Raw genomic sequence first — 27,624 nt, 5'->3', positions numbered from 1 at the left:
CAGTTGTCCTTCTTCCTTTCCAGTTTGGATTTCTTTGTCTTGTCTGATTGCTGGAGCTAGGACTTCCAATAGTACTTTGAGTGAAAGAGTGACAGTGGGGATCCTTGTCTTAGAGAAAATGCTCTCAGCTTTACACCACTGAATATGATGTTAACTGTGAGCTTATATATGCCTACCTTCTTCATGTTCTCTCTATATGCACTTAGTTTTTCTTTTTTTTTTTCAATCATACATGGATGTCAAATTTTATTAAAAAGCTCCATGGCCGGGGGTCCTGGTGTCAGCCTGCTGGTGGACGGAGTCAGGATCCTGTGTGTCCAGGACTAGTGCCCAGGGTAGGCAGGCTGGTCCTGGGGTCTCTGGCCACAAGGCCCTGGAGGTACGGGGACTAGTGCTGGCCTTCTGGGGCGGCTAGGTCCTGACTCAGCAGGTTCAGGGCTGTGGGGTCCTGGGGCTGCAGAAAATCATTTAAATACCCAAACCTGACATCTCGTCAAACTTGGGAAGAAGGCTGTTGAAACTAGGAGGGAGTTGATGGATTTAGGAGAACAGGAGGGCATGGAGGAGTCAGAAACAAGATGGACAGGTAAGAGTTTTAGTAGATGATGGTGTCAGAAGTAGAATACAAGGAGTGTTCCCCAAGGAGATCTTGCAGATCTCTGATGAGAGCAAGTGTACACAGTGTGGGGAGTCAGGCCAGGGAGGAGGTGGCCCCTTTGTGAGCAGACAGCGCACACAGACCTTGATCTTCAGAAAGTGAGGGAAAGAAATGGACAGGAAAACTTAATCAGCACCAGAGCCAGCCAGGAGAAAAAGCCAAAAGACGTTCACACCTGGACCACAAGTTACATATTTTGGAGAGAGAATCTGAGAGCAGTTTATATTGATAAAGTATCGTGAAGTTTTTAGCTCCAGCATACTCGTCCAGTGTTAGTGTGGAGGTGCAGTGAATTTCCCTCTTAGAGTTCCCACAGGACACTTGTGGTCCTTGGTACTGATGGATTCTGAAGCTTGTAAGGAATGGAGTTGAGCCTGCAGTGGTTTGGTAGCTCTGCAGGATGCTCAGTGATAAGGGTACAGCACTCCCGCCTTTATTCAGACCGCTGGCAGTTACTAGTTCCCCTTTAAGCTTGTGATTATTAAACGTAGAAGATGTTCTGAATTAAGTAAAAACCTTATTAGTCCTCGATTCCAATGTGCTTCTTAACCAGATCCTTTACCAGTAAAGCAGGAAAGAACCTGTATGGAAATGTATTTCTTAGTAATTGGTTATATTTGCCTATTATGTTTGTTATTCATAATTAATATGAGACCAGAAAAATGTGGTTTTCCTCTCCGAAGAACTGAAGGTGCATCCGTCAACTCATACCGTCTCCTTTCTTATTTATAGACCATTCGAAGGAAGAAGAAAGTTCAGATCCCAGTAAGTCGTCCTGATCCTGAACCTGTGTCTGAGAACGAACAGGACAGTTACGACGAGGAGGCACACGACCCGAGAAGTGGCCGTGGGCCCCTGGCACACAGGAGGAGCGAGAAGAGCTGGGGCCGAGATAGGAGTGCCAGTCGGGAGAGGAGTCTGTCGCCGCGGTCCGACAGGCGGTCTGTGGCCTCCAGTCAGCCTGCCAGACCCACCAAAGTCACCCTGGTGAAGTCTCGGAAGAATGAAGGTATTTCCGCCAACCTAGCCTTTTCGCATGAGAATTTTAGAGAAGTAAATTTGTGGTCTCTTGACATCTTTGCTCTGTTGTCTTTTGTTACCTTTGTTGTTGTGTCCTTGTGCTTAAAAGCACATCCTGTTACTGCAGGCCTCAGGGCTCGTCGGTTTCCTCCTCTTTCTTGTTGTAGCAGATAGCGTGTCCAGTAGGGGTGCTAGGTTAGCTCTGTGAGTAGGAGGTGCCCTGCCGTCCCTGCCTCGGTTGCAGTGCTGCGTTGACTTCGTGGTCAGGCTCGGGCTGGGCTTAGTCGTGGCTGCATCCGCATCCCGGCAGAGAGCGCTGGCTGGGAAGGGAGGGCAGCTGGCTGCCCCAGATGGAGAGCTGGGATGCTTCTCTATAAAGAAAGAACACAGTTGTCAAAACTCTGTGGCTGCAGCCTGGCCGCCTGCCCTCAGGTAGTCACAGTCCATACCAGATGAGTCTGGTGGTGGCCTCGCAGCCCTGCTGTGGGTGTGTCTCTCCCACACAGGAAAGCACTGGTGATGACAGCTTTGACCAAAAGGCGCAATAGTCTCTCCAGCTTGGTTTTGATTTGCTTTCCCAAAACCTGATGCATCCCCTCCTCACGACTCCCGCCCCCTTGTCCACAGGACTCCATAGAACGGTCTGTGTTCAGAACTGGTGCCTCTCGTTCGCCACCCACGCTTCAGCCCCCTCTCTGTACCTGCTCCCAGAACTAGTCAGTGCCCCCCGCTTCAGTGTCTGGTGGGTGCTCTGGTGTCTGCTCCGGGACCTGGTCGCACGAATCCGGTAGGAGTTCCCAGTCTGCATCTTGTCTCTTCAGCACCATTTCACAGTTCACCACTCCGTTTCTCATGTTCTCTCTTGGCTTCTGCAGTGCTGCGGGTGTCAGGGCTTCCCCCTCCTTCTGTATCCTTGGCAAGCTCATTATACTCAGCGTAGCTTGCAGTGTTCTCTGAATTCTCTCCTGGGGTGTTGAGGAGCTCTCATGATGGTGCAGCTCCTTCCCCACGCCTGTGTGCACCCCAGGGTCCCGGCTGGCTCAGACTGGTTCACTGACGCATCCTCCGTGGCCCTCAGACTCAGCACATCTCCAGCGAAACTCCCGTGTCCCTCTTGGAATGTTTCCTCATGTTTCTTACACAGCAGCGCATCAGTTGTCCTTCTGCACCTGGTGTCTCAGGCCAGCCGTGCTCACTGTGGCGTGATGACCTGCGCTGCCGTCTGCGCTCAGCTTCCCTGTGTCTGCTGAGTCCACAGCCACCCTGCTGTCCTGCTCCTCCCTTCTCCACCCCCGCCCCTCATCCAGGCCACCAGCACCTTCTCTTCGCCCATCGTTGCTGACGTGTGATAAACAGTATGTGTTCGTGTGTATATCTGAGGTGTTTAGTGTGATGCCTGAGGTGCGTACACACTAGAGAAGGACCACTGCTGTCAAGTTAACCCACGTGGGTTTTGGCGGCGGGCTGGTGGGGCTCGCTGAGGAGCACCACACTGCCCTTTCTTGACTGGCTCACCCTCGTGAGCTCGTCTCTCGGGCTCCTGTGGGTTCTGCTCCTTGGGTTACAGGGCCTCTGGGGCGCTGCTGTGTCTGACTCTTCCTACACTTCAGTTCAGTTCAGTTCAGTTCAGTCGCTCAGTCGTGTCTGACTCTTTGCAACCCCATGAATTGCAGCACGCCAGGCCTCCCTGTCCATCACCATCTCCCGGAGTTCACTCAGACTCACGTCCATGGAGTCTGTGACGCCATCCAGCCATCTCATCCTCGGTCGTCCCCTTCTCCTCCTGCCCCCAATCCCTCCCAGCATCAGAGTCTTTTCCAATGAGTCAACTCTTCGCATGAGGTGGCCAAAGTACTGGAGTTTCAGCTTTAGCATCATTCCTTCCAAAGAAATCCCAGGGCTGATCTCCAGAATGGATTGGTTGGATCTCCTTGCAGTCCAAGGGACTCTCAAGAGTCTTCTCCAACACCACAGTTCAAAAGCATCAATTCTTCGGCACTCAGCCTTCTTCACAGTCCCAACTCTCACATCCATACATGACCACAGGAAAAACCATAGCCTTGACTAGACGGACCTTAGTCGGCAAAGTAATGTCTCTGCTTTTGAATATACTATCTAGGTTGGTCATAACTTTTCTTCCAAGGAGTAAGTGTCTTTTAATTTCATGGCTGCAGTCACCATCTGCAGTGATTTTGGAGCCCCCCAAAATAAAGTCTGACACTGTTTCTACTATTTCTCCATCTATTTCCCATGAAGTGATGGGACCAGATGCCATGATCTTCATTTTCTGAATGTTGAGCTTTAAGCCAACTTTTTCACTCTCCTCTTTCACTTTCATCAAGAGGCTTTTTAGCTCCTCTTCACTTTCTGCTATAAGGGTGGTGTCATCTGCATATCTGAGGTTATTGATTTTCCCGGCAATCTTGATTCCAGCTTGTGCTTCTTCCAGTCCAGCGTTTCTCATGATGTACTCTGCATAGAAGTTAAATAAGCAGGGTGACAATATACGTACTCCTTTTCCTATTTGGAACCAGTCTGTTGTTCCATGTCAGGTTCTAACTGTTGCTTCCTGACCTGCATACAGATTTCTCAAGAGGCAGGTTAGGTGGTCTGGTATTCCCATCTCTGTCAGAATTTTCTACAGTTTATTGTGATCCACACAATCAAAGGCTTTGGCATAGTCAATAAAGCAGAAATAGATGTTTTTCTGGAACTCTCTTGCTTTTTCCATGATCCAGTGGATGTTGGCAATTTGGTCTCTGGTTTCTCTGCCTTTTCTAAAACCAGCTTGAACATCAGGGATTCACGGTTCATGTATTGCTGAAGCCTGGCTTGGACTTAGGCTTCATCAAACCTGCCTCGTCTTCCTTCATGCCTTCTGCTGTGTCTGTTTTTAGCCATTCTGTCTGTGCCACTGCCCCACCACACAGCCTCACTTTTCAGCTTTAGTGGCAGTGTTTCTTAGATGGAGCGTCAACTTGGTTGCTTCTCGGGGCCGAGAGGGAGGTGCCCTCTGTGACCCGCCCCTCCCCCCCGCCTCATTCCCCCACCCCTCCCCGGGCACAGAGTGCTGTACTACCCGCTCTGAGCTCCACCGAAGCTGGACTGCGGTGACGTCCTTTCCCTGCTGCCAGATCGCAGGGCTGCCTCTTGCTTGCTGCTTTTCTCTGTAGAGCCTGCCACCTCATTCATATTTACCAGAGAAATACTTGGGATAAATGATACTTTCATATACAGGGAATATTTCAGAGTCATATCTGTATTGGCCATTTATAATTTTTAAATCCTAAATAAGGGCAGGCTTTTAATCAACACTTTATTTCTGAGATACGATGACTGTTTCTGAAGCACCGAGTGGACTGCGTAGATTCTGTAAAGTCTTTTTTTTTTTGTCCCAGTTATTTCTGTTTGTCAACACTCTTTGCATATTTACCTTAAGTTAAACTGTAACTTTGATGTAGCTTCTAAAAGCTTGAGTAGCAGGTTTTAGCCCACCTTAAAAATAACACTTATTTCCCTTTTATTTTTCTTGCTCCCAGTTAGATTCCTAACACAACCAGGAGCAATCCTGTTCCTATGGACATCATACTGATTGTATATTGTTCTAATTTTAAAAAAAAACAGTCCATCACTCTGCAGGCCCCTGGATGGGGTTTTGGACTCTTCTGGTAATATCTTTAGTTCTGACCGCTCCCCTGCCCACAGGTCCTGTTCCTGCTGCTGCTGCCTCCTGGGTGCTCTGCTGGCTGTTGGAAGGACTGGCATCCTTAACGGCTCCCCTCTCTGCTCGGCTCCTTCCAGGCCCTAGTTCTAGTGGCTCGTGCTGATGTTCTGCGTTTGCCTCTCAGAGTTGGACAGGTTTAGGACCCAAAATCCTCTTCTGTAGGAATTGGGGGAATCAAAAGTAGTATACACGTGGTAATACAAGTCATCGCTAAAAATCATTGAGCTTCCCAGGGTATTTGTTTTCAGAATTATTGTCATCAAACCTTCTAAGAGCCTGGTGCATCAGCCTGGCAGGTCAGAGGGCATGGTCTTCTCTTTAGTCCTCTCTCTACACAGTGAGGGCATGAGTGTCAGTCTGCTGTTGGACCACAGACTTGCCCTGTGCTTTCACACTTATGGTGACAACTTCTGATGGCACGAGGAAATGTCTTCTTTGCAGGAAGGCCAAGAAGAACTTATTGATTGTACTTTAAAACTTTCTTTATGTGGTGATTATTCGTTTCATACTTTTAAACTCTATTTAAGTGTCTTGGGATTTTACACTAAAGACATTTAAATATATTATTTCAGAATATGGTCTTCGATTGGCCAGCCATATATTTGTGAAGGAAATTTCACAAGATAGTTTGGCAGCAAGAGATGGCAATATTCAAGAAGGCGATGTTGTATTGAAGGTATAGTCATGTTCTTAACATTTTGATGAACTGCAATAGAAAATAAGTTCTAGTGTGACCACATAGCTCCTTTTCATATTTGAATGGATTTTTCCAAGAAGAATTAGAAATCAGTATTTGGGGGACTGTATAGCCTGCCATGACTGTTACTCCATGTCAACACGGATGCTTTTCTTTGGGCGTCATGTTGTCCTGGAGAATTAATAGCTCCAGATGCTATTATTCACTAACAGGAGTTACTTTGTAGACAGATTTGCCTGTTGTTCCACTTTAAGTGGTTTTGATGACTCCTCCAGATGTTACTGAAATGTCAGCTTTATTGGTTTGCTCATAAGTCACAGGAAGAGGTAGAGGGTGTGATGTGGGCTCCTCTGGCAGAGCAGCCGTGTAGTGAGTGTAGTGAAGGTTTATCATTTTGGGAAGGAGGAGTACTTTGATAGTTTAGGAAAGTGCAAAGGGAATATTTTAGCTCTCAGAGAAAGCCTGGGAGCAGCTGAGATATTGCTGTCCATGTCTCACTAAGTTAATGCTTGTATTTTTGTCATTTAGCTTCAAACTACAGTCTCTTTTCTGTTGCAGATAAATGGTACCGTGACGGAAAACATGTCACTGACAGATGCAAAGACGCTGATCGAGAGGTCTAAGGGCAAGCTAAAGATGGTGGTTCAGAGAGATGAGCGGGCTACCCTGCTGAATGTCCCTGACCTTTCCGACAGCATCCACTCTGCTGACGCCTCCGAGAGGGATGGTGAGTGTGGTTCTGTTTCTGGAGACCCTCAAGGTGATCTGTTGCTTAAAGTGGGAAGGTCGGACGTGTTTAAGTTAATGCTTAAATCCACCATTGTTTGGAAAATTATATTTAGTAACTTATTTCCTTTGTCATTGGAGTGCCTTATATTTTACTATAATCTTGGGAAAATGAACAGCACCCTTTTGTTTAACAGATATTTCAGAAATCCAGTCACTGGCATCAGACCATTCAGGTCGATCCCACGAGCGGCCTCCCCGTCACAGCCGCTCTCGGTCTCCTGACCAGCGGTCTGAGCCTTCCGACCATTCCAGACACTCTCCACAGCAGCCCAGCAGTGGCAGGTAACCACTCTCTGTTATGTAAAGGAAACAGTGGTGTGTGTGCTTGGTGCATGCTTCTGGTTTTGCTTAGAAATAAAACTAGAAGATGGATTTTTTTTTTTTGATTACTTAAATTTGCTTTGTGTTTCTCTATTAGTTTATGTATTTCTTACCTAGAATAACAGAGGTCAGTCAAACTGTTTCATAAAAGGCCAAATAGTAAATGTTTTAGGTACGTGATCCAAATCTTGTCACTCAGCTCTGTCTTAGTGGCTCAAAACTACTGTAGACAGTATGTAAATGAACGGACATGGCTGTTTTCCAGTAAAACTTAAAAAAAAAACAGTTGGCTCTTGGCTGTAGTTTGCTGATCCACTCACTGCATTAGAAGATGCTAACAAGCTTTAGGAGAAATTAAACATGTGTGATAGTGTCTTTTAGTGGAGATTAACCTAGACTTCTGTTTTTCCCTTTAAAGTACACTGTGTGGTATTTATTTATGTCAAAGGGTCTGCCATGCTAGTATTATGTGACTTACCTGAGTTTATGTTCTGAGGGGGTCACATGCACATTTGAGAATCTGAAAAAAAATGATGATCTTTCTCTCCAGAAAGATGCACATTCACAGATACATGTAGCATTTTACGTAAGATTTCTGGACGTGCTCAGGGCTCTGTTGGCCAATAGTGGACCTAGGTTTTAGCAGCAGTCCACGTAGAGCTCTTCTGTGTGCACTTAGTCAAGTCCAGAGCTGACCAGTTTAGTTTAAGACTCACGGTGATTGTGACTGACTTGCATGAGGGTGGTGGTCACCTAAGCCATGGAGTCACTAAAATTGCCAAGAGAAACAAAAGAGATAGAATGCCCAGAAGTGGGTACGGCGAGTGTTTCCCAAGGATGCTGAGGAAGAAGAGAGCTTTCCTGAAGACTGTCAGAAATCACCCTGACACAGTTGTTGCACACTGCTGATTTTAGCTGTTTGTGAAGCTGATTCTCTCTGAATTTCAGATTTTAGATTTATAAATTGTATTAACCCTGATCTTTGTAATTAACATTGTAATGATTTTTTAAGGAATATTGTAGTACGTCCCATGCAAAACTGACTAATATCTGATCACTAGTTTTAACTGCTGTACGTTAACATCTTAATTCTGAAAATCTTGCTGACACGGTGCATCCCTTACCTGGAAAGGGACGGCTGCCCGCAGCTCATACACAGCGATAGAGCTGACACCCAGATGAGTCATGGGGCGTGGTGTACTCTTAACACAGTTCTCTCCCCTAGAAGCCAGGCTAGCAGCAAGCAGTTTGGACATGATTTTCCTTTAAAAAGAAAGAAAGACTCATCAAAATTTTGGCCATTTGTATCTATTGTAACCAAATTCTAAACTTTAGATAGGTCTTTTTACACCTTCATTTTTTCATTTAGATTTCCTAAATATTCGTCATCTGTAACTTTAAATGTTGAAGAGGGTTTAAAAAATTTTTTTTAGGTGTCTTCCTATTATATTGGAGTGTTTTACTTCTCTTGGGAGCCTCAAGTATTCTTTATAGGTGACACCAATTATATGAGATCTTTGAAAAATACAGAATCTTGAGCCTGCTTCTGAGTTCATCTGGGATGGAGGCAGGGAATAATACTTTAAGTTTCTAATATAATAGCATTCTCTTCTGTGTGTTACCACATAGCAGATCCTAAGGAGAAGACAGTACTTTGGCTACAGAAGACAAAATGTCTACAGATTTATTTTCATATGTTTGTGCTGATAATATAATTCCTGAAAATTTAAGTAGCCTGCCTAAAGGCAGGATGAAAAATAGTACCAGTTGCTTAAAGGTTTTATCTCCTCCATAAAGTTACTATTAAAATCCAGACAACTGTGCAGTTTTAATTTAGAGGGTCCTTGCATTTTGAGAAACACTTTAGATATCAGTTCAGTATCAGTTCAGTCACTCAGTCATGTCTGACTCTGCCACCCCGTGGATTGCAGCACTCCAGGCTTCCCTGTCCGTCACCAGCTCCCAGAGTTTGCTCAGACTCATGTCCATCAGTCCGTGATGCCATCCAGCCATCCCAGCCTCGGTCCCTCCCAGCATCTTTTCCAATGAGTCTGTTCTTTGCATTTGGTGGCCTAAGTATTAGGAGTTTCAGCTTCAGCATCAGTCCTTCTGATGAAGACTCAGGACAGATAGGATGGACTGGTTGGATCTCCTTGCAGTCCAAGGGACTCTCAAGAGTCTTCTCCAACACCACCGTTCAAAAGCATCATTTCTTCGGTGCTCAGCTCTCCTTATAGTCCAACTCTCACATCCATACGTGACCACAGGAAAAACCATAGCTTTGTCTAGACAGACTTTTGTTGGCAAAGTAATGTCTCTGCATTTTAATATGCTGTCTAGGTTGCTCATAACTTTTCTTCCAAGGAGCAAGCGTCTTTTAATTTCATGGCTGCAGTTACCATCTGCAGTGATTTTGGAGCCCCCCAAAATAAAGTCTGACACTGTTTCCATTGTTTCCCCATCTATTTGCCGTGAAGTGATGGGACCGGATGCCATGATTCTAGTTTTCTGAATGTTGAGTTTTAAGCCAATTTTTTAATTCTCCTCTTTCACTTTCATCAAGTGGCTCTTTAGTTCCTCTTACTTTCTGACATAATGGTGGTATCATCTGCATATATGAGATTATTGATGTCTCTCTTGGCAGTCTGGATTCCAGCATGTATTTCATCCTACAGAGTAAAATGCTAGTGTAAAAAACACCATGGAACATCCTTGTGTTGTTTGTTTGAACAGATGCTTTTGTTTTACAAACATTATAATTCTGCAATTTAAAGTGATAGAAAAAGACGAGTGAAAAAAGTTTCAGTTTAGTGTGTCAAACACCACTGCCCCCCTGGATTTCTGAATATCTTTGTGTTTGTAAGACTGCAGTTACCTGCAGAGAGTAGTAACCTTCATTTTGTCAGAAATGGAGTAACCTTCTGTTGTCAAAAGTCGTCTCTTTGGACTTTGAAGCCAGTTTTCCTGGGTTTGAGCCCCAGCCTGTCATTGGTTACTTGCACCACCTGGAATCCCTCTCTGAGCTTTAGTTTCCTCATTTGATATAAAGAAGGCATCCATACACCACAAAGTTGTGAAGGGTGGTTGGAACACCTGGCACAGATATTGGCGGCTTCCTTTATTACAGTGATTGGTAGTGGGAGCAGTTCATGCTGTAGACTGTCCACATAGCTTTCTCATGTGCTCACATTGACCATTTCTAAGATGATTTCCTCATTCCGTAGGCTAGTCAGTTTAAGCTAAGGATCAAGTCCAGGGTTATGTTGTTGACAAGAGAATTAAGGCCTCTTGGCCTTTTGACTCAAGTGTTTGCCCTTCCTGGAGTAGAGAAAGAAGGGGAAGGTTACTCAAGGGAACAGAAACCTTCAGAGCCTTCCCTTCTTGTGACCTACTACGTAGGTTCCTCTACGTGATGTTCTTTTCTTAGAGAGCTGAGTTCCGAGTGCAACACCCTTGCTCACTTCTTCCTTAGAATCAGATGAACAGTGTACCCTTATTGTTGTCTTGAACAGCAGCTGGCAGACTGTAGCCAGATTCAGCCTGCTGCCTGGTTTTGCAAATAAAGTTTTATTGGAACCCATCCTACAGTGTCATAACTATGAAAAGTTTTTGGCAGAGAGTACCTGGCCCACAGAGCCATTTACAGAAAAAGTCTGCCAGTCCCTCGCTGGTCTAGGATGTTAAAATAGTTTTGTTTGTAAATTAAAAAAATAATATCTGTATAGAGAGTGTTGTTGCAGTGATTTTGTTACATCACTTGGTGCTTGTTGCTAGGTTCTGTATACTTTATTCAGTGTCGTTGCACTGCCTGCTCTGGACTGAGACTCTGCTCAGGATGGAGCTGGGGGTCCTCACTGGGGCACTGCCTCGTGCTGATTGGCAAGACTGTCAGTAAGGGGACTCATCACTATAGAGTATTTGAGGTGCAGAGTGAGTTCCAAGCCTCTGCCTGGCTATACTGCACTCTCCCTAGTCGTTACAGTTATTTAACAGGCTCATTTTGTGAGTTTTCTGTGTAGAAGAGCAACATATTGTTTATGCTTTGGTTCTGTTCTATAAACTGTTTTAATGTGACTCTTGTGCTACTGATTTGTCATTAGCGGGTACACTGTTGAAAAACGCTATTGCAGTAAAAGTTCAAACTAATTCAGTTATGGTTCATATGTAGAAATTTTGAATTGTAAAGGTTATGTTTTGTATTACTTAGTCATTTCTTATATCCGTATGTATATATTGGAAAGAAGGCCTCTCTCTGGCCACCTTGTCTTCAGGGGAGCCAGTGAGAAGGCGCCGCAGTGGAGGCCGGGTCCGAGTGAGAGAGAGGACAGCTCTCAGCTTGTTGGGAGGACAGCGTGGCAACCAGTGGGGTGGACCACAGAAGCAGAGGAGCCGGTGCTCTGGAGTCCTTGGAAATTTTTCTCATTTTTCCGGTTTTGGAAAATTGGTTGGGGAGAATGTGAAACTTTAAAACAGTTGTTTCTAAGTTGAATTGTTACTGAAGGGTGAATTCTTTGTGTAATGTTGGAAAGTGAGTGGGATGTTGATGACCCATCCTGAACTTCTGTTATTGAGGGTAAGCACTGACTGTTATTTTCAATCCTTGGGAATTTTAGGTAACCAGATTAGAACTCCAGAGTGACCTTTTGTTTTTCATACTCTTTGTAAGGGAACAGGCTGAAGGGAGAATCACAGTTAATAACAGTTCTCTAGTTAATGGAGACCCCCGTCTAGTGATGTTGTGGATATTGTGTAGTGATGGATTTTAACCTCTAAGCAGAGATTGTGGGCCCAGTGGCACCAAAGTAAGCTTAAATATTATACTTTATTGTCACTGTTTTTAAAGTAAAAAGTATACATTCTATTTATTCCATCAGCTGGGAATTATTTTCTTATACAAGTACAGTATAAAACATAAAATAGTTAAAAACAGACTACTCCACTTACATATGAAGGTAGTAAGTATGTGAACTTTTATTTCCGCTTTTAAATAATGTAAGACAGTTCTTTATTCCCTTTGAGAGAATGTTAATAAAAAATGAAGAATGTGGTAACTTAACACTGGTCTTGTTATAAGATCAGCCAAATATCCTGCACAGTCAAGGGTAGTTTTACTCAAAACATTACTCCAAGTGCCTAACAGTCATCGAACCAGTGAAGCCCTGGCAAGGATGCCCTTCCTTCTTAGTTTTTCTCCAGTCATTCCTTACTAAAAGTTGTTCATTTTTTCAAAAATTACACTTGCAGAATGATGGGTCTGTTTTCTTTCTAATTCAGGTGGCTAGGTTACAATGTTGTCAACCATCGAAACAAACCAACACGCAGGAGGAGGAGAATCTCTGTGCAGACTGATAGGCATCATGAAAGCCCTTTGTCGCAATGAGCAGTACAGTCATTATTTCTTCAAAAGCATATACCCCATGTATTTCTAGAAAATGTTGCAGTGTATAAAGAATGGATTTTAAATTGTGAGAGCTTAGCTTGCAGATAGAGTTCAGTGAATGTATGGTGGTCATTCCTTGCTCTCAGCGTGCTCAGGGGCAGCTCTCGCTTCTCTGCCTGAGCACCTACCCAGAATCTCCATAGTGCTCACTCTGCCTTGCTCACCCTCTAATCCACTGTGCCGTGCTGTAATTTTTGAGTTGCTGTTGAGGAGAAACTGCAGTGTGTAATATCTGTGTGTTTGCATATATAATTTAGGGGATTAACTGGTGGGAGCATCCTGAGTTACCAGACTTGAGTGCACCTTGGTGTTTCTTCCTTGTATGTGTTAGGGGCCCATCGTGCTGAACTCTTGTCGGTGGAGAAGAACTTGGGAGCCTGGTTTAGTTACTTTCTGAGTTTCTGATTTCTACTATTAGGGGTGAGATACTCGAGTGGTCTTTAAAGGGCACCTAGTTTTTATTTTCATTTTAAACTATGTAGTTCTTGCCAATCTGTATGCAGTAAATGTTCTGAAAAGAAAGTATAAAGTTGCTGTCGTAGGATGAGTCATTTCTTAGGTAACAGGAAATGGGCTTTATAAAAGGATGTTTTATTACAGTGAACATTCAGCCTCAGTTTATTTCCTATATTCAGATTATTTTTAAATAAGATATAACCAGTCCATTAGGAGGTGTTTGAGAGCTAGAAATCAGAAATAAAACTTGAAGAGTTGCCAGTCTGCTATATTTCATCAGGGTCCAAGAAACAGCACAGTTTCAGCAGAACAGGTTTAATATAGAGAGGTTAAATATAACAAGATTGAAGTGACAGAGGATTAGCCAGTAGAAAATGAAAGAGAACTCTGGAGAATGCGAGGGATCACCCGTGAGGAGGTCAACAGCAGTGGTGCTGAGGTGGAGCCTGCCCCACGCGCCCGAGGCTCACTATGGGTGTCGCTGGGTGGACTTACAGGGAACCTGCCCTCTGAGGGCCCAGGGAAAGCAGTGCTGGAGGACCTGTCTTGTCAGAGACCGAGTGCCTGAGTACCCTTGGAAGTGTCGGAAGCTGCGGCCTGCCTGCCTGCTCAGGGGACTCGGAGGAGAAAACCCCTTCCCCTGTCCCTGTCTCTCCAGGCCCCTCTGATCCATCTGCCAGCCCTCTGCCTGCATACCTGAAGTCTTGCTCTTAAAGCCATCTGTTACTGATCTGGTTGAGTGTGTGTTAATCTGCTATTCTTACACAGAGTTGACAGGATAAGACTTAAGGCTCTTTGCATTGAGTTTGTTTATGTGACTAAAAACTCTCTCAGAGACTTTGTCTTAACAATTGTCTTCTACAGAACTTTGGGGCTTCCTAGGTGGCGCTAGTGGTAAAGAACCTGCCCGCCAGTGTAGGAGACATAAGATTCTCATCCCTGGATCAGGAAGATCCCCTGGAGGAGGGCATGGCAACCCACTCCAGCATTCTTGCCTGGAGAATCCCATGGACAGAGGAGCCCGGCGGGGTATACTCCATAGGGTCACAAAGAGTCAGACACGACTGAGCAGTTAACACTTGGAAATACACACTGGAGTTTGATGGCTGAGTATACCAAAAAACAATGTGTGAAGTGAAGTGTAGTCGCTCAGTCGTGTCCGACTCTTTGCAACCCCATGGACTGTAACCTGTCGGGCTCCTCCATCCCTGGGATTCTCCAGGCAGGAATACTGGAGTGGGTTGCCATTTCCTTCTCCAGGAGATCTTCACAACCCAGGGATTGAACCTGGGTCTCCCGCATTGCAGGCAGACTCTTTACCATCTGAGCCACCAGGGAAGCTCCTAATTTATGGTTACTTACTGATTTATTGTAATTGATTATGATTACTTTATGATTCTTAATATTTAAGTATATTGAGTTAAAATGTATTATTTGATTTTACCTCATTTATTTAATGAGTTTTAGAAAATTTCAAGCTACATAAATGACTTTCTTCATGATTCTATTAACAGCATGGCTCTAGATCTATATGTATTGAATAATGCCTCCACCTTTTGGTAGATAATGGAAATGCACTAAAAAGAATAATGATTTTTTAAAATACTGATCATGTGACCAGTTTAATAGCATGATGTGAGTTCCACTGATCTGCAGTGTTAAGGTGTAGTAATTACGTTAATGAAAGGTGGTAGTTAGAAAAGAATGAAAATTAGCCGAAAATGAAATATTTGTGGGATTTTTGTGTGCTGTATGGAGCAGGAGCCCTATTACAAGGCCTGGTTACCATTGGGGAGGATGGTCACATTAAAATATTATCTTTGATTCTTAGTTATCATCAGTGTTACTTAGTCACGTTATAGATTCAGGAAGTTTTTTTTTTTTTCAGTTACAGGAGAGGAAGAAAATCAGTTGGAATTGGAAATTGTTTTTTAAACTTACAACTTAAAAAAAACCTGTTGGTGCGTGTGAGCTTTCTCTGGTCAGAGAGAGCGGGAGCTGCTCTCTGGCCATGGTGCACGGGCTTCTCGATGCAGCTTCCTCTGGCTGTGGAGCGCAGGCTTCAGTAGTTGTGGCACAGGGCTTGTTTGCCCCGTGGCACGTGGGATCTTCCCAGACCAAGGATCAAACCCTGCATTGGTAGGCAGATTCTTAACCACTAGACCACCAGGAAAGTCCAGAAAGGTGATCTCGATTAAACAGATAGTTTTAAGCCAGTTGCAAAGCAACAGAATTCTGTAGAACTATTAAAATTATGTAGTTCTTTAACCTTGATCTCTTCAAAATGTTCATATATACATTTGTCTTTTTAGAGCAAAGAATGCAAGAAGAATTTACTATTTTGTATTGCCCTTTTTATTATGAATCACCTAGAACAGTTTGCAGATAGCTTAATTGTATTTAATTATCCTTAGACTAATTATATGTGAGATATTAATACATAGTGTCAGTTCCTCAGCCGTGTCTGCGTCTTTGGAACCCCATGAACTGTAGCCCACCAGGCTCCTCTGTTCATAGAGTTCTCCAGGCAAGAATAGTGAGTAATTCAGTGGAGTGAGTAGTCATTGCCTTCTCCATGGGATCTTCCCAATCGAGGGACTGAACCTGGGTTTCCCATATTGCGGACACATTCTTTACCATCTGAGCCACCAAGGAAGCCCACCCCATTATTACACAAGCAATGGCAAAAAAGTTTAACCTTTTATGATTTAAAAGTAGTTCATTCTGGTTTGAGCTAGAAAATATCTTGGCATACTTGTGTGTGTATGTGTGTGTGTATTTTACTAAAAGACTGTTTTACTTACATGTAGCTCTTTTAATATATATTATTTAAAACTGGAATACACTCTCCCCTGAGTAGTTAAACTAACTTAAAAATAGAACTCTGAAAACTTTTCGTATAAAAAAGTGTATGTTTTATTCTTTCAGGAGGACATCAGGACGAAATTTTTTTCCTGGTAAGGGACTGCTAATAATATGCACTGTGGAATTAAATTCTTTAAAGTTAGACTTAATTTCATCTTTAAATAATCATTATTTTAAAATACTTAAAAACTTTTCAGTCTTTTATAAGAAGATGTGATCTTAGGGACTGTAGCCCACCAGTCCCTCTGTCCATGAGATTTCCAGGCAAGAATACCGCCATGCCTCCTCCTCACAGGGGGCATCTTCCCCACCCAGGGACTGAACCCATGTCTCCTATGTCTGCTGCATTGCAGGCAGATTCTTTACTGTCAAATTGAAACAGTCAAGATAAATCTAAGGTTTCTCTGGGCTGCTCTTGTATCTGCATCCCGTTTTGTGAACCGCTGTCACCCCCATCTGTCTGGTAATTCTGCACATGGGGTGTGTGTGTGTGTGCGCACTTGTGCACGCATGCACACCTGTGGGAAAAAGTGGTCTTTAATACCTCAGTGGTGTCTCACCACATGTATTCTGAATTTGCTCTTCACATTTTGTTTTGGGGCTATTTTCATATCTCTGGTTACAACACTGTTTCATTGTAAGTTTAAGATTTTAGTTTTTTATCTTCAGTTATGAAAGCATTGTATGCTCATTAGAACAAGTGGCACAGGCCACAGCTACCAACTCCACTGCATCTGGATCTCAGACTTGAAGTAAGCTTTTCTCTGTATTCGTGTCGATGTTTAGCATCATATATAGAGTTTCTGTGTGTCTTACAAAGAATTTTAAAATATCAGGCTCTACACGTTATTCCCCAGCTGTTAGCTTATTTCACATAACACAAGGTAAGCATCCTTTTAGCTTTTTCATTTGATCAGAAATTTTCCATATAATGGAAAGTCTGTTTCTAGGTCTTTTTCATTTTTGTCCATGGGTTCATATATTGGCTTTTTTAATTGTTAAAATACCTAAAGCATGTGTTGGCATTTAAAATTTTTCATGCTTAGTGCCACATTACTTTCCAAAAGTAGTGTTTACATTTTTATCTTGCTTGTAAAATTGAAGTATATTTAATTTACATTGTTAGTTTCAAGTGTGTAGGAAAGTGATTCAGTGATGCATAAGTGGCAGTGCTTTCATTTGTTTCTCAGAATTCCATGTGTACCAATCTGATGGCTGCAGAATGGTAACTTATTATCAGTTGATTTCCTGACTAGTAACTTGACTATCTTTTTGTGATATTATCCATGTTGCATTTCTTCTTTAGTACATTTCTGGTTCATTTCTGTTGCTCATTTTTCTGGGGTGTTGTTTTTTCATGGCTTTTGAATTTTTATCTTGCTTTTTAGGGAGATCTCTCCTAGTCTAGGTTTGTATAGATTTATAATTTTTAACACTATTGTTGTAGAGATATTTTTGCCCTTTCATTTCCATCTGATTGTTGAGGATATTTAATTCTCAGTGTAATTAAAGTTACTTCAATTCAAATAATCTTTAATATTCTTTTATACTCACTAAAGTGTTCTGCCAGTATTTCCGGGCACTTTATTCCATGATTCTGTCATCCGAGTCATCAGATAGTGATAAATAACAGTAATGTTGGCAGGTGTCACTGTGCTATTACTGATTTTAGAACAAATAGATTCAGTGTTTCACTACATAATGTGATAATAGCTCTTGGTTTTGGAAAATAATTTCATTATTATGCTGCCTGATCTTTGCTTTATTTGTGACTTTTATTATGAATGGCTGTTGATTGTTTTCACATGCTCATTTGACCAGTATTAACTTTTTCTGTAATGTTTGAATAGAATTATGTGGTAGACTTCTAATGCTGAACTAGTCTTGCACTCTTGAAACAGCCCTGCTGTGACCACTGTATCAGTATAATAATCCTCTAATACAGTGTTATTTTCCCTTAGTATTTTATTTGGAATTTTTTCCCTCCATTTATCTTTTACAATATTTTTGTCTTCTCATTTGGGTACTGTTAATTGTCAAGAGTTGGGTGTTAAGCTTCTGTTAGCCTAAGGTTGAATTGCTAATCACCAGAAAGTTGAAAAATACTAAATAAAGATAGGTACATGAGATTTTTATTATACTGTTCTCTGTATGTATGTATGGGATTTTCTACAATAAAAAGTCTTTACAAAGAGAGTTAGGGAGCTTTCTATATTTTTCTGCAGTCTAGGATGATTGAAGAAAAATATTATTGGGTTTTTCAGAGTTGGGAGAACTCAGCCATAAAATCTACCAATATGTTAAATGGTAGATCTTGATTTATCTTTTTATGTGAAGCATATGTATTGGTCTTTATATATATATATATTTATAAAGTTCACTTTTTATAGTTGGTATTTTTCTGGGGGAACTGTTGGTGGGCACTGAGTTTTGTTTATTGCTAGTTGAGCTGCTATCATAGTAAATATTCTTATAAAATCTTCTTGGACATGAATGTGTGTGTTTCTTCAGGATAAATCTAAGGGTAGGATTCCAGGTTTTTGTGTATGTGCATTTTTTTTATTTTTTTGATAAATAACTCCTAGTTTTTGCTCAAGTAGCTGTACATGCTTTTTTTGTGTTTACAAATGGCAAGCCACTCCGGTGTTCTTGCCTGGAGAATCCCAGGGATGGTGGAGCCTGGTGGGCTGCCGTCTATGGGGTCGCGCAGAGTCGGACACGACTGAAGCGACTTAGCAGCAGCAGCAGCACACTTTCTTCTACTGTCCTTTTCCAAATGTCTGTATCTCCATGTCGTTCTTACAGCTTGATATGATTGGAGAACTCTCATGAGTAGTAAGAGCTCTAGTTTTCTGTATTTGCATTTTCCTCATTACTAGTGAGGTTGAATATTTTTTATTTATTGTCTGTGTTTATTCACTCTTTATTGGTGAATTTCCTCTTCCTAGTGGTCTTTTTTCCTCAATTGTCTCTTTTAAACTGATGTGTAGTTCTTACATAGTCTAAATATCAAATCCTTATTATATGTATTGTTGGATCAAAGTGTAGTTTTAAATTGAACTTCTGTTACATTTTGTTTGGTCAGATTGCTAATATTCAGTTGTTCGGACTTAAAATTCATTTGGTTCTACATATGACATTTTTTCCAATTATTTTCATATCTTTTAAAGCTTTTTATGTATTTACTTGATATATTATGGCTTTTGTTAATTGAGACTTACTTCAAAAGTATTTTTGATAATATAAAAATTTTAATGTATTTTATGTTTTGGACTTTATCTGAAGTTGATTTACTTTTATGTCACTGATACATGTAGTCAGCTAGGGTTTCTAGATTAGTGAACAGTTCTGACACTGCTTATTACACACTGTTCTGTTCCAGCAGCTTTGGCCTGCTCTTCCATGATAGACTTTGGTCCTGCAGAAGTAGCTCTCCATTTTCTGTTTTTCTACGTGGATCTGTGGCAGTGTTACTCTAGTTTTAATTAATGAGTTTTTTACAGTATTTTGATATCTTTTAGAGCAAGTCCTTTGTCATCCTTTCTTGACATTGTCTTGGCTGTTCTTGTACTCCTTACAAATGATTTTCACAGTGTGCTCATAACTTTCTGTTTTGTTGATGTACAGTCTCCGGAGCAGAGAAGAAGAGAGAATTTCTAAACCTGGGGCTGTCTCAACTCCGGTAAAGCATGCAGATGATCACACACCTAAAACAGTGGAAGAAGTTGTAGTTGAGCGAAATGAGAAGCAAGCACCGAATCTTCCAGGTAAGCCTCGCCTATGAAATACGAAGTGCAGAAAACGTTCAGTCAGACTAAACTGTTGTACAATTTACAGAATTATATTTACAGGAGATACAAAGATGCAGTTTTTACTACTGCTACTATTGCTGTTACCTACTACCCATGTAGGTAACTACCCGTGGAATTTTTCTGTAGTTACAGCATTTTCTATGTGGATAGGAGGTCACTGTAGATAAGTAGGCATTCTTGAATGTTTTTCAAATTTTCTACATAGAAATTATTTGTGGTTCACAGCTGTTCACAGCGAGTGAGGTTGTTTTTCAAACACTGCTCATTAAAGGGAAACATTAGATTGACTTCAGACACTTTTAAAAGTTATCTTGCCAGTGGACAGTGTTTTCAGAAACTCTTTATGAAGTGTACCTTGCTGAGCTGGATACGAGACCACACGTGAAAACCTACAGGGTTCTGAGATCCTGCAGGGTTGCTTGAAAGGCCTAGAGGTTCCGATTCTATTGTCCCTCAGGTCCTGCTCCCGAAACCTCTTTCTGCTCTGCTTGCTTAGTTGCAGGAATGTGTATATTTAAAAATGAATTTTACAATAGTTAAGAAAGTGACAGTCCCAGCAGAGAAATGTAGGGATTCTCTCTTCATACATTCTTCTGTTATTCTTCCCTAAAAAGTAGATTTTTTTAAGACTTTAACAGCTGGAGCTATAGAAAGCACAGGTGATCATGTGATGTGCATACATGTTATGAAGATGTCAGAATATATGACTATAAAATGTACCCTGATAGACGCATATGTAGTATATATGTCCCCGATCGGGTTCTCTGAACTTCTGTTTTCGCTGTATTTTGCAGACTTCTTATTGTTTGGTTGTGCAGTGGGTGCTTGCACTGTTATCCCATTTTGCACAGTGTTTCCTGCACAGTTTAGATTTTCTCTTCTTTCAGAGCCAAAGCCTGTGTATGCCCAGGTAGGACAGCCAGACGTGGATTTACCTGTCAGTCCATCTGATGGTGTCCTGCCCAATTCAACTCATGAAGATGGCATTCTTCGGTAATGTGGCTTTAAACTTGTGTTGTTCTCTCTGCCTGTTTCTGATCATGGTTTAGAGTGAGTGTTCAGTTGTGACCTGTATTACAAATGATTTTGATACATAGTGTGTGCTGCATAATGCTCTGATTAGACTTTTGTTTGTTTAGTTTCTAAATTGTTTATATGATAGAATCAGAGATTAGAGGAAAACATACTTCTTTGGATGTTTGATTCTTTCTCACCACTATTTTCTACCTAGTTTTTGGATCAGAAATTAGAAAATTGTTTTCTGGACTTACGTAGTGGTCCATTGGTTAAGAGTCTGCACTCCCAATTCAAGGAGCATGAATTTAACCCCTGGTTAGCAAAGCTCACACATGCTATGCAGTATGACCAAAAAGAAGAAAACTTTCTAGTTAAACCTGAGAATTTTCACAGGCATTCTCAATCCCCAGCTTTAAAAAAAAACAAAAAAACAAAAAACGACAGCGTTTCTCCATCTCAACACCTTGAGTGAGGCCAGATAACTGTTTCTCATGTGAGTGTCCTATACACTGTGGGTGCTGAGCAGCATCCCTAGCCAGCAGTGGTCAGTAGTGTGCATGTGCACACACACACACCCTGGTTGTGACAACTAAAAACACCCGCAGGTGTTGCCAGATGCACCCGGATGCAGGATCACCCTGACTGAGAACCTGCTCTAGATCAGTCAGCACCTCAGAAGTCAGTGTTTGATTTCCAAACATTTCATTACGTTGTATCTTATATACTGAGACTGAGATGTAGATTTTATATCCAGATTTCAAAGTCGTGATCATCTAGTTTTTTGATGCCTCTCTAATAAAAGAGAGGTGACAGGATGTGAATAATAGAAAATTACCAAGTCTCCTAAAAGTTAGATCTAGACCCCTGCTCTCATCTGTTCTCTGTGCTGAAGGAAATTGGGTTGTTACCCTAAGACCCAGCATGGTCTTGAAATAGGTGGGAGTGTCACAAGTTTAAAATTACACATTTTAATATTAAGGTAACTGATAATTCAAAATTTTATAAATCGGAAAGGAATTATCCTCTTGTTTTTCCTTTCTTAAGACTTGCCTGAGCACTTTCCTGACTCTTTAAGGTTTACCAAAACTTTGTTAGATTCCAGAGACTTGTTTGCCAGAGGAGCCCTCAAGGACAGATAAGGAGAGAACTGAGGAGTGGTCAGGGTTTGTATTTGGGGTTGTTCACTCACACTCTGTGGATGTGTTTGAGGCAGAGGCTTCTGCTGCTGTGTGTGGTCAGTACAACAGAGGGCCAAGAATAAAGGACCCCGACTTGGTCACGTGACCCTGAGATGGAGCCTGGAGCTGTTCTCGAATGGTGGTTTTTAAAAGCCAGGTCTTCCTGAAGGACGCAAACTGAAGTCCACGGTTGTTACCTTTTGAGGTGCTCTAGGTTGGTCTAGGTGCCCTAGGTTGAGAGAGGACCTAGGGCCCCGGAATCTTACGGACTTTAAGGGGGTGCTTAAAGAGCTCTCTGGATAGTTGACTTTGGGAGAGGAGGCTCTTGATGCAGGTGGAAAAGTAGATTCCACCACAAGCAAGGGGCTCACCGTCCATGATCCTTAGATTCAGGGGACCTCCTGTGCCACCAGCCCCGGCAGTAAGTGACCTTGTCTGATCTACATGCTCTCAGGTTTCTGCCCAGTTCATGGTTAGCTCATGTGAAGAAAGCAGATCAAGTCCTAAAAGCCAAGGTGGTCTTTAGTTGGTTTAAAGAAGTAGGCATCAGTCTCTGTCTCCTCAGCTCATTCATTCATTGGTTGATGTGTGTTTTTAGTTACTACTAACTTCAACTTATTTATTCACTGTTACTTTAAAAGAACTTTTCTACATTTCATGTCCAGATAGGTGTAAAAGACTTGTGTCTTCTTGTCTCCGAATGTGGGATGGCTATGGAAACCTAGAAGGGTAATTGGTAACCATGTATGTAATTTGTTATTAATTACCCAGAAGGGTAATCTGTAGTTACTAGTAGCCATTCTTCCATGGCATTCTTAGTGTTTGTTTCAGGAGTGTCAGGAGTTCCGACCCTGCACTGACAGTAGAGGGATCAATGTGTCTTCATTAGTTCTGCTCCATTCTTCCCAGCGTGAAGAGATTAACGTGGGCTCATCCAGAAAGGGTGGGTGGTGAGCATTTTGGTTTAAAGTTCAAAGGGGCCTCAGAGCAAGTAATCTGTGTGAGCTACTGCAAGAGCCCCTGGCTGTGGAGCTTGAAAAGCACTGTCTGTCAGGCACAGTGCCTAGAGCTTGATTTTGACTCCTGGTATTAGGGAAATTTGTCAGTATACACTTCAGTTTCTACCTTTGTACAGTAGGACTTCTCAGTTATTCGGTAGAGATGATATGATATGAACTGGGATGGGAAAAATGGAACAGTTTTTAGCCATTGTTAATATATATATATCGAGTCAAGAGTTGGGAAAACATGTTTTCATGGAGTAATTTTACAGTTATTATGTAAAACAGTACTAACATATTACATTTGGATATTTCAGAACTTATTTTTGTTAATTAGAATTAAAGTGCTATTAAATCTGATTTTGAGTTCTAATGCTAAATTTTATCAAGTAAATTAGTGGTGTGGGGGAAATTTCAGATATGATGGTCCTTTGTTTTATTCTAAATATGGTTTTCATTATAGCAGTTTGCTGTAACTGTTTAAGCTTCTCTTAACTCGTTCAAATGAAATACTTGTTTTAACAGGCCCAGCATGAAGTTAGTAAAATTCAGGAAAGGAGATAGTGTGGGTCTTCGGCTAGCTGGTGGAAACGATGTTGGCATATTTGTAGCTGGTGTTCTCGAAGACAGCCCTGCTGCCAAAGAAGGCTTGGAGGAGGGCGACCAGATCCTCAGGGTATGTCCATGATCAACTCACCTGGCTTCAGATACTTAGGTCTCCAGAGCAAGGCCTCAGACATAGCAGATCTGTTACGATGAGCTTGTAATCTGTGTGAAAGAACGTGGGGCTCCATCAGGTCTCCCCTTCCTGCCTCTGCTCACGTCTATGTTAGGTGTGTCTGCACAGTATGTGGCTTTGGTTTCATTTTAATCACTCATATCTGTAGAATGTGGAAAAACCAAGTCTTGGAGCTCACAGTGTCTCCCAGTTATCTGCAGTTCAGCTGAGCATTCCTGCTGGCTGGACTCTGCTGTGGGCCCCAGCCTGCCAGCAGGGCAGCACAGGTATGCAGCCTGTGGCCCCCCTTTACCCAGGGATGGCTCAGGTGTGCCAAGACGGGTGTCCACTGGGTACATGTGTAAGCCGCTCTTGTTCTGAAGTTTCACATCCACAAGGATGAGAGTCCAGGAAAGCCCAGCTTAGATGCAGTGTGCCAGTGGGCTCTTTGTGTTTTTGTTTCTTTTCCATAAGCAGTGTTACCTAGTAACATAGTACCATCTTTATTCATCTCCTCTCTTTTTAAAATATCCAAACCTCCTGCTGGATGTACTGCATCCCATTCTAGTCGGAGGACCAGCTCTCAAGTGGGAGTTCCCGCCTCACCTCTGCTCTGCTCTCTTCTTCCTTCCTCCTGCCCCAGAGTCTGACTGCTCTGTTCTGAACTCTCTTTCCCTGCCTGTTGGTTCCTCCTCTGCCTTCTGTTGTCTTTCTCCTCTGGCTGTTGCACTTGCAGATAAGGTGGCACTCTTCCCTGCCTGCTTGTGTCATGAGGCCGTGCGGCCTGCCTGCCACCTTCACCACGGCTCAAGGTGGGTTTCCATGAGGCACCACCAACCCGATGGCATCTTCAGCCCTCGTTTTTCTGTATTTCTTACTCCTGTTTTAACCTTAAGTAATTACTTTCTTCTTTGGAGTCCATAATGCTGTCATTCTGGCCCTCCTACTGGATAAATGTTTCAGTTCTTTTCCCACCACCTTCTTATAATCATTCTTCTGAAAACCTGGTGCATGTTCAGCAACCCCCTCTTTACTCTTGCTTCCCTGTCTCCATGCTGGGTTTGGTCACTTGAGGCAGCAGCTCGCAGTCAGAAACCGCCCTCCGGGGGTGAGCTCCCTCAGGCTGTGGCGGCCCCCCGGTCCCCCTTCCCCTTCACACTCGCATGGAAGGAGGTCAGGGCATTCATTGGCTCAGCCTGGCTGATTTCCACTTGATGTTGTATTGACAATGTTTCTATTTTCTCAGATACAACATTGATAATTAAGTAGACCTATTCTCTTACCCACTCCATATGCTGTTTGAAGTAATCATGTGTCATTTAAAAATATTTTCTCATTATTTATTTTTGTTTTGTATCATTAAGGTACTGCCTATTGAAACATTTTCTCTTAATGTGGAAAATTTCCAGAAGATGAATAGAAGGAAGTCTCCCTGTTACCCTGCATACAGTCACATGACATTTACGTTAGGTCCTCAGGGGTGTCTGATACGAGTGAGCCCTGGCCTGGCAGACTCTGAGCCCGTGGTGTACACATGCTCTCACTGAGGTAGCATAGCGCACACGCGGTTTCCTTCTGATTGCTTCTCAGAGTCCTAAGAAGTCGGGCTCTGTTACACAGTCTGGACTTTAATTTCAAAGTTTAAATCATGAGATTTTATAATAATAAGTCATTGGAAGTAGATGTTGGCTTTCTTGGTCGGAACTGGTTGGAATTTGCAGTGTATAATCTCTAACATTGTGTGGCATTGTCACTGTTTAAATGAGTTTATACTTTAACTCACTTTATTTACTTGGTTTCTGCTTGTTACAAACTAGGGTCTTTTCTCCAAAAATAAATATTTTCACTTTTGGAGATGTGATATTTTTAGAGTAGATAAACTCTAGAAATACTTGTTTCCTGTGCAGTTAAATGTTTTTATCGTCTTAAAATATGGCCAATAGTAATTTGTGAAACGTTCTTTTAACAGGTAAACAATGTAGACTTCACAAATATCATAAGAGAAGAAGCTGTCCTCTTCCTGCTTGACCTCCCGAAAGGAGAAGAAGTGACCATATTGGCTCAGAAGAAGAAAGATGGTGAGTTACTCTCAGGAAATTGAGAAAATAAACCTGGAGATGCTGGACTACTTAAAAAGGAATTTTAATGTTAATGTTTTTAATAAATCACTCAAAGCCGAGTGATAAATGACTTTGTTAATGCCACGGATTTTGTCATTTAGGGGCACACAGCCTTTACACTGTGGGGCTTCCATGGTGGGTCAGTAGTAAAGAATTCTGGCAGTTAGGGAGATGCAGCTTCGATCACTGGGTCGGGAGGATCACTGGGCCTAGAGGAGGAAATGGCCACCCCCTCCAGTATTGTCGCCTGGAGAATCCCATGGATGGAGGAGCCTGGTGGTCTACAGTCCATGTGGTCGCAGAGAGTCAGACATGACTGAGTGACTAAACAGCATCACAGTCTTAACGCTGTGCTTGTGAGCACAGCACAGTAATGGGCCAGCCAGAGTCCCTGGGCTTCAGCTTAAGCTAGAGTGCTATCTGTGGGAAAATTGTATACTCTTCCACAAAGAACTGTACATGGGCAGCTTCTCAGTTTTGTATTGATGTTTTCTAAGCAATATGCTCTGATGTTTGTTGGCATTAGTTTCAAGAGAATGACTAATTTTCTGTGATTAAGAAGATGCACTTTTCATTTAGAACAGACAAGGTCTCTCATGCTTGGGACTGTTGATGTTTTGAACCAAGTAATGTGGTGAAGGCCGTCCCGTGTATCAACACTTGAGGCTGTTTGAGGTGTCCTCCCTCTGCTCACTAGGTGTCTGTACACACACCTTCTTCTAGCACGTGGTTGCTGCTATCAGAAATGTCTCCATGCATGCCAGCCCTCTCACCTGACGGGGACCGGGTTGTCCTCATTTGAGAGCCATAGTTAGCAGGAGCGTCTGTGCAGGGCTGAGGCGGGACTGTTAGGTGACTGAAGCAGGAAGCACGTGTGGCTCTGGACAAGTTGCCTGCTTGGTGTCTGCAGCAGTTTCCTCATCCAGGAGGGGGTTGCCGAGAGTCACCCATGCCATGAGCTCACGGTGATGCCCACGAGACAGAATATTTAGGAAGGAGCTGCTGTTAGTTGGATACAGTTGTTTTTGTCATTGCTAACGTTATCAATAGAATCTTCACCTAATGTATTCTATTCATATTAATTTCTTTCTCCACTCATTATTGATTATATTTCGTTTCCATTTAGTTTATCGTCGCATTGTAGAATCCGATGTGGGTGATTCTTTCTATATTAGAACCCATTTTGAATATGAGAAGGAATCTCCCTATGGACTCAGTTTTAACAAAGGAGAGGTGTTCCGTGTTGTGGACACTCTGTACAATGGGAAGCTGGGCTCCTGGCTCGCCATTCGGATTGGCAAAAACCATAAGGAAGTGGAACGTGGCATCATTCCAAACAAGAACAGGTATGAGCGCTCCGCTGTGTCTCACAGAGCAGGTTAGGGAATGAGGAAAAGGTTTCAGCCCCATGGGGAGTCTTCACTGTACTCACCATGTCTAAGACTGACCTAGCTTTATAAACTCCTTTAATGTAAGCATTAAGGTTTACATTCCATGTGAAGTTCTGTCCAGGGTTTTGACATTGTGTTCTACCACAAGTCTTTGTGCATTTTGTTCTGTATTCTCCTGTGTAGAGCTGAGCAGTTAGCCAGTGTGCAGTATACACTTCCTAAGACAGCAGGGGGAGACCGTGCCGACTTCTGGAGGTTCCGTGGCCTGCGCAGCTCCAAGAGAAACCTGCGCAAGAGCCGAGAAGACCTCTCGGCCCAGCCAGTCCAGACCAAGTTCCCGGCGTATGAGAGGGTGGTTCTTCGAGAAGGTAGTCTGTTTCCTGCCAACCAGCCTATATTAATGTCGGTTTGCCTAAG

At 42.6% G+C, this 27,624-nt stretch overlaps 1 protein-coding gene across 5 annotated transcripts in view; it reads left to right on the top strand.

Annotated features, from left to right (window-relative positions):
- TJP1 (tight junction protein 1) overlaps window positions 1-27,624 on the top strand; it is a 112,781-nt gene that overhangs the window by 62,768 nt on the left and 22,389 nt on the right. For all 5 annotated transcript variants that reach the window (XM_018066118.1, XM_018066117.1, XM_018066116.1 and 2 more), the window contains exons 5-14: window positions 1,391-1,667; window positions 5,975-6,078; window positions 6,658-6,826; window positions 7,023-7,170; window positions 19,598-19,737; window positions 20,670-20,775; window positions 23,504-23,654; window positions 25,666-25,774; window positions 26,943-27,162; window positions 27,391-27,575. In XM_018066118.1, the coding sequence (XP_017921607.1) occupies window positions 1,391-1,667; window positions 5,975-6,078; window positions 6,658-6,826; window positions 7,023-7,170; window positions 19,598-19,737; window positions 20,670-20,775; window positions 23,504-23,654; window positions 25,666-25,774; window positions 26,943-27,162; window positions 27,391-27,575 (1,609 nt within the window). The remainder of the gene's footprint in view (window positions 1-1,390; window positions 1,668-5,974; window positions 6,079-6,657; window positions 6,827-7,022; window positions 7,171-19,597; window positions 19,738-20,669; window positions 20,776-23,503; window positions 23,655-25,665; window positions 25,775-26,942; window positions 27,163-27,390; window positions 27,576-27,624) is intronic.

This window comes from Capra hircus, chromosome 21, assembly GCF_001704415.2.
Source record: "Capra hircus breed San Clemente chromosome 21, ASM170441v1, whole genome shotgun sequence".
Taxonomy (NCBI): Eukaryota; Metazoa; Chordata; class Mammalia; order Artiodactyla; family Bovidae; genus Capra; species Capra hircus.
The sequence above is the reverse complement of the archived record's forward strand: the minus strand, read 5'-3'. Positions and strand labels throughout refer to the sequence as shown.